General features: G+C 39.7%; 1 protein-coding gene across 5 annotated transcripts in view; it reads left to right on the forward strand.

The window, feature by feature from the left end:
- The window catches only part of IFT80 (intraflagellar transport 80), a 75,686-nt gene that overhangs the window by 8,852 nt on the left and 52,518 nt on the right, over positions 1-14,316 (forward strand). For all 5 annotated transcript variants that reach the window (XM_077348564.1, XM_077348562.1, XM_077348563.1 and 2 more), the window contains 2 exons: positions 9,578-9,688; positions 12,718-12,786. In XM_077348564.1, coding sequence (XP_077204679.1) covers positions 9,578-9,688; positions 12,718-12,786 — 180 coding nt within the window. The remainder of the gene's footprint in view (positions 1-9,577; positions 9,689-12,717; positions 12,787-14,316) is intronic.

Genomic DNA, 14,316 nt, shown 5'->3' on the forward strand with positions numbered 1-14,316 from the left:
GGTAAGCACGAGTTTTGGTTTCTCAATAAATTCTTTCCTAATTAAAACTACCAGACCACAGTCTCACAGCCCAAAAACCCAACAACAACCAGTTGATTCTGACCATGAAAACCTTCAACAATTTATTTGTTTATTTTTGCTTCTCTGCCTTTTTGGCTTTTTTTAAACATTCAGCTGATGAAGAGTTCTAAAAAATTCAAGTTTGCAACTGTTTTGTGATATTTTGGTTGGACCTAGTAAAAAGCATTTCATAGCTTTTGTTTTTAGATTTTTCTGTGGGTCAGTATGTCTGCCTGTGACCTTTGATATTAACATTGTCAGAAATGATATCAACTTTCTTTTTGGTTCTGAAACGAAAATCAGGTGTCTATCCAGTAATGTTTCAGTCCTCAGCTTCAGATGAATGTCTCCCATCACTTTAACTGATTCAAAATAATATAGCAGGCTGTATTATAAAGGAAACTGAGATTTATCTAATAACATTTAGAAATGTAACTTAGGAGAAGTACATAAGTATGCTACATCTGCAACTGAATCTTCCCTGTCTGCCCCTCCCCTCCTTTAAGACTCTGGCCAAATGACCTCCCCCTTGCTGGTGTAAATCAGCCTTTCTCAACTTTTTTACCATTGAAAAAACCCTGAAACATTCTTCAGGTCTCAAGAAACCCAAGAAGTGATGCAATCATACAGAATATGGTTGGGAAGCATAGCTGTATACATACTCACCTGAGACCTGTTTCCTTCCCACTACCTCCAGGCCCCTCATTGGCCATTTTGGGATGGGGGAGGCAGGTCGATATGGCCATCTATGGTCATATCACCTGATTAATGTTAAATAGAGCTCTTCCACCAGGCATTCGGTTGAGGCTGCAGCAAGGAAGATCATGGGGTCCCTCCCTTAGGGAGATAACTTAGACATCTGTTTGTTTACTCCATCTTCTCTGAGGCATGGAGTGTAACAGGAGGGGGTTTGTTGGGGTGGGTATAGTTCTTGGTGAACTATTGTTGCTGTCATGTTGGAGGCTAGTGTAATTTTATAATAGTTTTAATTTATTGTATTTTACTGTTTGATTGTAAATCACCAGAAACTGGCTAGTCTGGAGGTGGTGGTAAACAAATCAAATAAGTAAATAATAAATGTGTTGTTAGGTGTGAAGGCGTGTCCGACCCATATAAATGTAAATATATTTTAAAAATTAACTCCCACCCCTTTGGAAAGCCGTTCCATAGCTGTCACGAAAGCCTGCTCTAAATGGTCCTGGCCAGGGGATACTTGTATTCATACTGCAAGAATCACAGATGTAAAAAACATTAAGGAAGAGACAGACAGGGAAAGTATCAAAGATTTATTTTACATGTAACTTTGAACAAATTATTATAACAATATATTTGAGAAGTACAACATATTCTATGTATACAGCTATTTAATCTGAGCAAAACCTGTTAGTCATTTGTAATAAATAGCAGTCTCATATGTTTATTTGGAAATAGATCACATCAAATCCAATGGAATTAAGTTTGTTTACAACTTCAATCTGAATACAAGCAGATGTGACAAAACCTATTTATTTATTATATTTATATACTGAACTCCCCTGAGGCTCAGGGCAGTTTAAATGGAATGTAAAAATCGATACATGGAACTTAGTTTTTCCATAATAAGTAAATAGTTACTACAACAATAATAATAATTAACATTAACAATAACAGAGGTAACTGACTGCAAACAGGTTCAGGACAAATGTATCATATGTCATCTTCGTGAAATAGAAGATAGTTCGATATGCCAATTTAAAAGGCAGGTAGGGTTAAAATATATGGAGGAAACTGAATCTTATGTGCTCTTCCACCTGAAAAGAACTTTTTTGAAAGCTGTTTTTCCTCCAGGAAGGGAAGCCCTCTCAGAAGTCCAGAGTATTAGAATATACATGACCTGTAGTGTGCATGCTTCAATAACTTCTACAGAATATCATACATGGGGCACTGGAGGAGATGTGTAGCCCAGCTAGATTAGGAACTTCATGGAATTTTTCAAATACTTTCCCCCAGTGTCTTGATTGGCTCACTAAGGAGGAGACTTCCTTCCTGCTTGTCTCCTGTACAGACGGAATAATGACAACAGAACAGTTAGACTGTTAGGACCATCTCCCCTCTGTCTTTCCAAGTAATGTTTGTTTAAGCATCTTAGTGCTATACTCCTTTGCATAGTCAAACTCTGCCAACACAGAGAAATCTGGATCTCTTCCAGTTTTTTAGGCACTAAGCCGCAATAAAAAGTACGAATGAGGACACATGATGTACATAAAACAAGTTGTGAAACATATCATATGGTGAGAAAAGGAACAAATATCTAAAATTACTACCGCTTCATGAAGAATTGGGTATTGTCACAACTGCTTGTATCTTTAGGTTGAAGTTGTAAACATACTAAATTGTTCTACATATCTGTACAAGTGCACATATCTGTTATTTATTGCAAATGATTTAAAAAGTTTTGCCCAGATTAAATAGCTGTATAAATAGAATAGTTTGCACTTCTCAAAAATATTGTTATAATTTGTTCAAAATTGCATGTAAAATATTTTAGATCCAAAGGAACCTGCTTTAGTGAGGGCTTAATCCTCATGTTGGTCTAATGACTTCAGAGACTGAAGCACAAAGGAACAATCTAGCAGTGTTCTAAATAAATAAATCTTTATTCTTATAACCCGCCCTTCCAATATCCTGAATCTCAATTGCTTACAGTGCAGAGCCTGACATTACTGGCCTTGGTGGTTTATTTTTAAAAAATCCCTGTCTAGAGCATGAAGATTGATAAAGCTATCTTTTTGCAAACCACTCTGTGAGTCTGAAAATAGAACAATGTAACAGTTATGCACGTACAGGCATTATAAGGCCATTAATGTGTTTTTCGGAACACTACAGTGCTATCAATCACAATTCTACAAATTGGTTCTGTATGTACATAACCAAGAGAATCCCTCTTACATCGTAGTACACCAATTTTTATCTTATTTATGGCATTAATATTACAACCAGAACTCCCCTGAGTACAGCATATTTTATGAATGCATTTTAATTTTTTGTAGAGGGTAAAAAGAAGAAAGTGTCCACTGAGACCTTTCTTTTACCACATATGTAATAGAGCAACCATTATGTCTTGAAGCATATCTAACTAGACAGCTGCTATAATTCATAGATTAACAGCAGTAACACATCTCCTGAAACACAAAGCAGTAGTATAGAATTCTTGGATTTGTTGAGTTAATCATCTGTGATTGTCACATTTAAGACCAACCAGGCTGGTAGACTATACACAATATAGGATTTCATAGAAAGGCTTTTATGGTGCTGAGCACCATAATAGCTCAAAATGTGAACTAAATTCTTGGAATTGCACTGCTATACAATGGGAAATATTATCCTTATTCTTTGTTACTTATTTATGATTTCTCACATCTTTGGTAAAACAATTGAGCATGTAAAAATCGTACAGAAAAAAATGTAGTCTTTGTAGTCTGAACTATGCCAGAGGCACAATATAAGTTCCTAAATCATAACCTAACTATGCCAGTGTTCTTGCCCAATGACAAAGCAACAATTGTGACAACAGAAACAGGACTCAGTCCATTAACAGTATGCAAGCCCTTACATATTCAAGATCGCCCCGAGGAAGGGAAAAAATCATTCCATGTAGCCTCATGGAAACGGACAATCTCTGCTCATAAGCACCAGATTCTAAAATTAATACTCATAATACACTTTGAGGGCTTGGGTGGTATAGTGGTTATGTGTTTCACTGGGGACAGAAAGGCCTGAGTTCACCGCCACCATTAAAGTTACGGAGTGACCATGAGTAACTCACTCAGGCTTAGCTTGCCTCAGGGGATTGTTGTGAACATAAAATGAAGAGGCCTGTGTGTTTCTCCTGAGTTCCTGGAAGGAAGCAAAATAAAAGTGGAATAAATGAAGGCAGCAGCTATGAGCTCTGATGGTTACTGCCGCTTATAATCATGTGAGGTGGCCAAAAGTAGTACAGTTCCTATTATGGCCTTCCCTGAGACCCAGGAAAATACATCACTGACATCAGGGTACAGCTACTAGAAGAAGAAATGCTGAAGATTAACAGTCTGTTACAGGTAGGGGTCAGAGCCTGCCTCCATTCTCTCCTGTTTTCTATAGGAGTAGGGATAGGACCCCATTTTAAGGAGAACAGCAGTGTTCTGCAATACTTGCTTAATATAATACTCCACAATATTTATCTAATGCTCTATCAGTTTAACCAATAGATTTATGTCCTAAACTAACCTTTTCATGGTGCTATTTCAGTGCCCTAATATTCTATCTTTAAATAGCAAGTATTATCTGTCCTACTTGGTCAGCTGGCTCTCACAAAGCTTTAGTCAGAAGTTTATGTCTACTGCCATAAATGATGGGGTTTAATTTTATAAAAGATGCCCATTGAATTTCAAATCCAGATGCCAGAGTGACAGGACAGCCAAGCCAGTGATAGTCCTTTTATTCCCCTGCTAATACAGGCCCACTTGTAACACAGTGATTTACTGTTGGCATCAAGAGAGGCACAGCATACACAGAGAAGCTGGAGATTCTCTGGAAAATAACATGCATGATCCATTGCTAATGTCTGTATAGCTTTCCAGAACCCCATTTAGAGCCACTCACATGTTTGGCTTTTATGTATCATTTGTTATCAGTTCATATTCTAGAACCCAGCATTTCACTACATACAGTAGTACAATTTAAGTTGACCTCCTCTCGTTTACATAATATTTCCCTAAGTCATTTGATATGTTCTTCTGATGATTTGTATATATATAAGTGATATCACATTTGGTTTTTTTCTTTGAACAAAGTAAATTCAGGTGAATACGAGTCTGTTTTGTTATCTGAGATACTTCTACGTTATCACTTAAGTGCTTAATTTAATGCTGTATGCAGTGGCTCTTTAAAAATTGTTTTTGTTCTGCTCATTTTTGTAACACATATCGCTAATCATTAAAATTATAGCAGAATATTTAAGAGCTCTGTGGTAGCAAATGAATATAACAGACATGGTTCTGTACACGCTGTACTTGAATAGGCTGCTAATCTCCTATTTGAATACTTTCCAGAACTGCAAAACTGCTTCAAGTTTGAGAACAGTTTATGGTTTCATTAAATAATAAAAACAGGAAGAAAGGGAGCAGTATTTTATAACACTGAGAATTAATGTAAGGCTGAAACTGAGTCCCTTCACATTCTGTTCCAAACTATATTATGAATAAAGCATATGGTCAAACTTTTCACTTTTTCTATCTGGTCTAGAGAAGTGAAAGTAAAAAAGCCTGGACGATACCAAGTGAAATTTTGAACATTTGTCATATTTCTTTTAAGGTATCTTCTTGAACAGATGAACCCCAGGTGGCTACAAGACTGCAAGATAACTGTATTTTTGTATAGTTGCTGTTTTATTATTGAGAGTGAGTTTGTGGGAAGATGAGTTTTGCCTCTCACGATTTTCTGGGCCAGTCTCTATTGCCCAATATCTTTTGAACCTGGAACGTTAAAGCTCTGTTTCCTAACAGAGAGATGTAATTCTTAGGGATGGGCAAAAACTGCATGATGAGCCAAAATTTGTGCAGAATTCTGGCCAGATCAGGGCTCAGGAGGTGATATCCAGTGCACACATGGTCTCTGAAAAAAATCTCTGAGCTTTGGGGCGTGGCTTGGAAAACAAAACCTATCCACAAACTCTGGCGCAAAATACTAAACAATGGTGGGGGTGGGTTTTTCGAGCCTTAGAAACACCAACAGGAACCCTAAAAAGCTTGACAGGCACTACTACCTGCCAATAACAGAGTTCCCATTTGTCATAACGGGTCTCATCTATATAAGTGTAGGATGATCACATGTTCCCTTTGTTGGTGCTGTGATTTTAGATGGAGAGAGTGCAGTTGCAAAGCAGCTGTTCTGCTCAGGAGGCTTTGCTTTGCCCTGGGTTCCTCTGTGTTGTGATTTGGTGTTTCTTTGCTGCAAGGGGTAGAAAAATGGAATTGAATCCTTCTTTCACATAGTGTTTAGTGGGATTTTCCTGCTGTCTGCTTCCTTGGTGGCTTCCCTTTCTTTTTCATTTTAACCCCCCCCCCTGCATACATTTTGCATTGAGCCTCCCCATGGACCCTGGCAGTGTTCTCCCTGGGGTGGATGAATGGGTGGCCAAGGTGCACGAGCTGTGGGAAAGGGTCGTGAAATCTTTAGAGGGGACTACAAGAGATGGTCTGACCTGAAATGGTGCCTTGGCCCCAAATTCAAGACAGGGGACATGGTTTTCATCTCCACAAAACACCTTAAGAACCAGCGCCCCAGCAAGAAACTGAACTACCATTTTGTGGGCCCTTTAAAATGTTGTTGTTGCCCAGGTGGAGTTGCCTTCTTCGTTCTGTAAAGTCTACCCCGTGTTCCACATCTGTCTCCAGTGCCACCCTGACACTTTGCCTGCCCCTCTTGTCATGATTGGGGAGGATACGCTTTATGAAGTCTCTGACATGCTGGACTTGAAGCTGTATAGGGGACATTTGTAGTATTTGGTAACTTCAAAGGGTTTTCCTGACTGTGAACGAATGGATGGATGCAGAAGATGTTTCTGCTCCTAAGCTGGTTCGCAGGTTTCACGAGGCTTATCCTGACAAGTCTCGTGCCCAACCGCCATGGTTTGGGGCTCGCCAAAGAGTTCCCCTTAAAGGTAGGCGAGTGTCATGTGCCGTGTCAATCTTTCCTGTGTTTTCAGGGGCTGGAGTAGAGTTCCTCCAATCCACCCTTCCCCTCCCTGCTTCTTTTGTGCTTTTGCACAAGCTATTGTTCCAGTGAGTACTGGAGTGGCGGGAAATAAATCGAAATAATAACAATAATAACAATAATGACAATAATAACAATAATAACAATAATAACAATAATAACAATAATAACAATAATAATATAATAACAATAATAATATTATAATAATACTGTGAAATGCAAAGCTTTATCTCTGTGCTTACTGAGCTAATTGCTAAAGGCAGCTGGGTAGGAACTGGTTTTGCAGTTCTGGCTACGATGGTCAGACTGTTAATCTCCAAGTTTCACACATTTGTTGGTCAAATGGTTCCATCCTGAGAACAGGTTTTTCCACATGTTATTAGGGGGCGAGAGCCTGAGTCTATATAGGTCTCGATCTTCTCTATATTCCATGTCTTCGAAAATCCCTGGTTCTGAGAGTGCCTACTGATGATGCTTGTCCCTGTAAAGTGCCTTCAATAGAGACTAACTTTAGCTGTGTTCCTACTGCCTGGGCCTACGTTCTGGTTGCTAGAAAACGATAGAGGGTGTCACTCCAAGGGTCAGACATGACCCGGTGCTTGCACAGGGGATACCTTTACCTTTACCTATGTTCTGTTCATTCTGAGGGTGAACCTCTGGACTGCATTCCATGGGTTGTGACAGTAATAAGATGAGGTATTGTTCTTTGGGTATTTTTCCCCCCAGGCTGCTTTTCCGCCTTAGAGACAGAAAGACATATACACACACTCTCTCTCTATCTGGGCTTTTTGTCTTAGGGTGATCTTTGTCATTACCTACCACTGCTCTCCTTTTGAAACCCTCCTACTACCTGCTTCTTCTCGGGGGGGGGGTGATCTGTGTTGGAAGATAGGATAGTGACAGTAGTGACTTGGAGGGTGGTGGTCGTGATGCATTCTCACTTTCCTTATCTCAAGATTCCCATTTCTCTGCTGTTCCTGCTTCCATCAGTGTGTTCCCATCTAGCACTCCCTGACAGGAAGAAGCTGTGCCTCCAAGGCCAACCATGGGTGAGAAGATACAGTTCCACTCCACCACATGGAAATACTTCCACAACCATGTATAGTGTTCCATGTAAAAATTCGTAATGTTCCATGTAAACTGCCCAGAGCTGTAAAGAATGGGCGGTATAAAAATCCAAATAAATAAATAAATAAATAAATAAATAAATAAATAGTGGAATGTCAGGTGTGCTATGCCCATGTCCAAAGAGGCTGGGACCCACAATACTTGGCCAACACTATTTTCCAAGTCACCTGCAAAGGGCACACCCTAGATTGTCACTGCTGGAAGGAGTGTCAGTCACTAGTAGGAGACAAAAGAGGTTTGAAGCAGCAGCAGGGAGTTCCAGTATTGTTCTAGTATCATTTATAATTACTATAAAGATGTGAGCACAAAATAGTAGAATTATTATAGGGATTCGTTAGAGAATTCATAATGTTACAGAATAATTAAGGATAGAAGAGGTAGCTATCATAGGTCCTAATCCAGCTAAAATCACTTTACTTTGTTGGCTTGTTTCAAATTAGTTAATTTGTCCTATAAATTTCAATGAGATTTTAGCATTAATAGCTTCATTTAATCTGATCCATATTGTTTTGTAAATCTGGAAAGTATTTATGTTCTGGTTTGCATCAGATTAATAAGAACAGTTGTGAACTGAGAAACCTGCTTAGTTGATCAAGATACAAGTTTTGCCATAAATCACCTTAGTCAAAGAACTAGAAATAGAAAAAAAATCAGTCATTCCAATGTTTTTATCTTATTCATGTTTTTAAACTTCTAAGAATGTATAGTTGTTGTTGTTGTTATTATTATTATTATTATTAATTAGATTTATTTCCTGCCACTCCCCGTAGGCTCGTGGCGGGTCACAATAGTCTTATCCCCATTAAAAGACTTTAAAAACAATCCCAACATGATGGAAGCTCTCATTATTCCTATCCCCTGCTATCAGAGCGGCAGGGAGGGTGGGGAGGAGATCTAACTTTCTAGGTCCAGGGGAGGGGGGACGGAATGCTGGCACTGATTCACTGACCCTGGCCTCAACCAAAAACCTGGCGGAAGAGCTCCGTCTTGCAGGCCCTGCAGAAAGCTAGTAAATCTCGCAGGGCCCGCAGCTCACCCGGGAGCTCATTCCACCAGGTAGGGGCCAGGACCGAAAAGGCCCTGGCCCTGGTCGAGGCCAGGCACGCTTCTCTAGGGCAAGGAACGATCAGGAGATTCTCCCTCGCTGAGTGTAAAGCCCTGCGGGGGATATAGGGCGGTAGGCGGTCCCTCAGGTATGTGGGTCCCAACCCGCATATAGCCTTAAAGGTCAAAACCAGAACCTTGAACCTGATCTGGGCAGCAATTGGCAGCCAATGCAGCTGCCTCAGCACCGGCTGGATGTGGGCCCTCCAAGATGTTCCAGTGAGGACCCTGGCAGCTGCGTTTTGCACTAGCTGGAGTTTCCGGATCGGAGACAAGGGTAGGCCAGCGTAGAATGAGTTACAGAAATCTATTCTGGAGGTGTCTGTCGCATGGATCACTGTAGCCAAGTGGTCGGGACAGGTAGGGCACTAGTAGTTGGGCCTGGCGAAGATAGAAAAATGCCTGACCCGCTACCCTCTTGACCTGAGCCTCCATAGTCAGGGAGGTATCGATGGTCACCCCCAGATTCCTGGCCTGGGGCGCGCTGCCTAGTTAATAGCTTTTCTAGTGCAGACTGGATTTCTGATATAATAACTTCAAATTTCTATAGGCAAGTTCCATTTGATTTCCAAGTCAGGAAGAGTGGAAAAAAGTGTTGAAGCCCATTGTGGAGCTGTGCTAGCAGGAAGATGGAATTATGAAGGAACAGCACTAGTTACAGGTAAGAGAGTATTTTTCAGTGGTTTTTTTGTTTTGTTTTGTTTTTTTGTAAAAAAAATGATAAGCAAAGAATGCCTTCAAAAGTACAATGGCCTCATTTTTAAAGCTTAGCGTTTGTAGCAAAGAATGGAAACAAAGAACACTTCGTTAACTGAAACAAAGCCAAACCATTAACGTAACTGAAAACAGGTAAGACGCCCGCTGAATGGTGGGAATGCATATGGAAATGTGGTTTAGGGATGGGCTAGAAGAGTTCAGTTATGTTTTTTTTCCCTTATTGTTTGACCAGAATCTTGAAGAATATGTTTGTTTCCCAAAGTCCTGCAGAGGAGTCACTCAGTTGTGTAACTAGGCAGTAGCTGTAGTGATTGTTTGGGTTTTTTATACATAGATTTTTTTCATTTATAGAAGAAACAGTGTGTGTGTGTGTATATATATATATATATATATATATATATATATATAGTTATATAGTTATATATAGTTATATATATAGTTATATAGTTATATATATAGTTATATATATAGTTATATAGTTATATATAGTTATATATATATATATAGTTATATATATAGTTATATATATAGTTATATATATAGTTATAGTTATATATAGTTATAGTTATATATATATATATAGTTATATAGTTATATAGTTATATATAGTTATACATTATACAAGTTATATACTCTTATATGTCACAATAATACAAAATGAATAATTTTGTCCCCATTTAATTTATTTTCTCAGATAGATTCAAATGAGTAGCCGTGTTGGTCTGAAGTAGCACAATAAAATCAGAGTCCAGTAGCACCTTTAAGACCAACAAAGATTTATTCAAGGCCTGAGTTTTCGAGTGCAAGCACTTTTCTTCAGATAGTTTAAGTAGGGGCCCCATTGTTCTTGAAAATCTTCTATCTTTCCGTTAACTAACAATGTCAATTTAGCCATTTTGGCCAGGTCTGCCAACCTGGTCAACCAGTCTTCTATCGAAGGTAGATCTTTCATCTTCCATTTTCTAGCCAAAACTAGCCTTGCTGCAGTTGTCGTGTGGAAGAACAGACTTCTACTTTGTGTTGGGAGGCACTGCTGTAGTGATTGTTGATTTCCACTGCTTGATTTCTTCCTCATTGCAGCCCACCAACCTATATGTTATTCAATACAGGTCCTACTACCCTCCAGGAAACAAATTTCCCAGGGTCACAAATTACTGCTGAGGAGATACTTGCAGCTGCAGTATTTCATACGGTATCCTATCTACCTGTAGCTATTAACATAAACGTACTTGCAGTAATTGTCATAGAACCAACACTGGGAAAACCTAGCAATACTTTGGATGACCAGCAGTGCAATCCTAAAAACACTTTCTTGGGAGTGAGTTCTATTGAATAGACCTGGATTCTGAGCAGACCTGTTTAGAATGGCAAACAGCTGAAAATTCTATAAACATGGAAACAAAATTACAGTGCAGATTCGAAATTGCAGTTTGTGCTACTTTAAACTTAAATCGAACATCTTAGTTCACCATAGAATTCTGAATAGTGCATTTGGAGGAAGTATGCAAATGTAACTGGTTAACTCACTGGATGAGTGATATTTTCTGCATTTTTTTCATCCACTAAATGGCAGGGCAAGGCTGCTCACTGCTTACTCTCTCTCTCAGCATACCTTGAATAGTAAGTTAGTATCAGCATTGTTTTCGCAACCTGAAGTAGGGATTCGAATATATGTTGGCAAGGATTTCCAGGAATCTGAGGTTAAGTGATATGTAGTACAGTGCTAGAACAAAGTTGGAGTCTAAGACCAACAGTTTACTTTTAAGACCAACAAACTTTACTTCTGGTTATAAGCTTTCATGTGCATTTGCACGTCTTTAGAGAGATGTAGAAAGTTTCCCTCAAGCCTTACATATCGGATGGTGTTAATTGCAAGGAAGGGTTAGAGTCATGCTAAGAGCAGAATAACACAGTTGTCAAGATCTGTGAATAGCAGCTAATTAGGCTATAGAATTAACAACATATTCAAAAACTAAGTTTGAGTCTAGTGCAGCCTTCAAGATCAGCGAACTTTAATTCCAAGTGTAAGGTGAGAATTGAACGACTTAGCATGCGTAATGAGATAAGAACTCAATGGTTTACTGTCGTGCTCACTAGACCTAACAATATCAACTACAGCATCTCAGGGGTATTCATTTGCTTATCGTCTAACATTGTATATGCTATTAAATGTCAACAGTGTCCTTCAGTTCTCTACATAGGGCAAAAAGGTCAAATCCTCCTGCAAAGACTAAGTAGACACGGATCTGACATCAAGATTCACAAAACTGTGAAACTTGTAGGAGACCATTTCAGCCTCCCAGGCACTCAGTGGGTGATATCAGAGTAACTGTTTTACTGCAGAGGAATTTCAGAAACAGACTGGATTGGGAGATTGCAAGATGTTACACGCAATGTAATGTAACCCCCAGGGCTTAATAGAGATATTGGGTTCTTGTCTCACTGTGCATGTGCCAGGTTCTGAGCTGCCATTCAGTGTAGAGCTGCCATTCAGCCATTCAGGCTGAACTGCCATTCAGCCTTCTGCCACTATGGGAGTCAAGGGAGGGCACTGAGTAAGAACGAAAAGCTGAAGGTCTGAAATAGATCTCAGAATGTGGGTTGGGCTTGCCCGCACTGATCCATTATTCTCCCCCTGAATTATACCCAGTCCCCTCTTCCTTGCTCTCCTCAGCCATGCCTAACCCAAGGTGTTACTCCAGCCATAGTGCTCCACCCCACCCAGTTGTGCCCGACTTCTGGGCCCATCCTCCAGCATTTCTGTGGGTCCACAAGCCAGGACTCCTCTCTCTGTCACCTGATGCTTCTTCCCCTGTATGCATTGAGTTGATCTAGGCTTCTCTCCCAGCCATGCAGAAAGACAGAGAGGGAAGCCTTCCGCCTCAAAGGTGGTCCATCTTCATAGCTGTCGCACCGCCTCTGACCATCTGCCTATCATGTACCATGATATTGCTAAATGTTTCTTTGTTACAGTTGGTGAAGATGGACAAATAAAAATATGGTCTAAGAGTGGAATGTTGAGATCTACTCTAGCACAGCAAGGTATGATAATTTATTTCCTTGGGCATAACTTGAATACCTTTGGAAAACTTTTAAAACATAATTTTATATTTATATATATAACACTATGACATATTTATATATATATTATCATAATGCATAAAATCATGTCCATATACTGCAATGATGTGCCAGCCCTCTGAGTGGCCCCTTCTTACTGGGAAGTTTACTGGCTTTAAAATGTAAAATCAGCTCTTGCAATCATGAGGAATGTTAGCAAGACTATTAGAGTCGGCCTCTATGCCTTATCTTTTCCAGTCTCTTCTGGAGGCAGCAGCAACTTTTATAGCGTTTCTCCTAATCTTCAAACTTTGTTGGCTGCTGTTAAATCATTATTTTTAAAGGAGGTTCCCACCATCGTTCTTCTGTTTTATAGTTTCACTACTGGTGGTAAGACTAGTGAGAGATTACCTGAAAATGGTTCTGTGGGGAAAAGGCTTCATGTTGTACCATGAGATACACAAAGGTATTGAGCCAAAGGAAGGTCATTGAGGATGATGGTGATAAATAGTAATGGTTCTGCATGAAGCACTATCAGTACCAGATCCCAGAATTTGGATGGTGTCTGATGGAGATTTACCTGTACCACCATTGCTCTTTGCCTGACAATGTTTAGTCACCTCTTGTGACCCCTATTTATTTATTTTATAACCCTAATGGTAAGTATCCATACTCATGTTGTATCCATACTCATGTTGCAGGAGCCTACTCTGACAAAGTTATACTGTAAGAGTAGAACTAACATTTCTACTGTATGGAGTAGTGATGCTATTTCAGAAGATTCTTATGTTTAGTCTTGTGCATGCAGGACATTCAGCCTGTGGTATCTAAGTAAAGCCAAATATAGGAAAGAAAGTTTTGTAATGATTCTTATCTTGTACGAACTTTCAGGTTTTACTGGGGTGGGGTGGGGGGTTGATCCGAGTAACTATGGAGTTGAGTTGCTTGCTGCTATCCACCATTTTTCTATTTGCTTAGTTCTCCTTGCCCTTCTTGGTCTGCTTGGCAGAGGATTAACAGCAGATTAGAATACCACATAATGAAGATGTTGAACAGATTAAAAGACCAAACAGGAACAACAAGCTTTGTTTACATGGTTACTCTTTGTTTCAATTCCAGGGGAACATATAGCAAAGGAAATAAATATATCAAAATTGGAAATTGATGGGTAAATGTACCTTCTTAATTGTGGAATGCTGAGAATAATTAACTGAGCCCATGCTATTTCACTCCATCTGTCTCCTCTCAAGTGTGGAGGTGACCTTACAGCATCTTCTTTGAGGCGGAGTGATTGGCTGTGTTGTGTATCTCCTCTGTCCCCAGACCAGAGAAGATTGCCTGAGGGACTGCCTCTTCCAATATATACTCTGCAAAAACCAGCCTGCTGGTAATCCATGGCCCCAAATATGTTTGCCTGACCTTGACTTTTTCAGCCCTGGCTCCAGCCTGGTAGAATCAGCGCCCAGACAGAACTATCAAAATTCTTCAGGGCCTGCAAAATGTCACTCTTCC

The sequence above is a fragment of the Paroedura picta genome, chromosome 8, assembly GCF_049243985.1.
Source record: "Paroedura picta isolate Pp20150507F chromosome 8, Ppicta_v3.0, whole genome shotgun sequence".
Taxonomy (NCBI): domain Eukaryota; kingdom Metazoa; phylum Chordata; class Lepidosauria; order Squamata; family Gekkonidae; genus Paroedura; species Paroedura picta.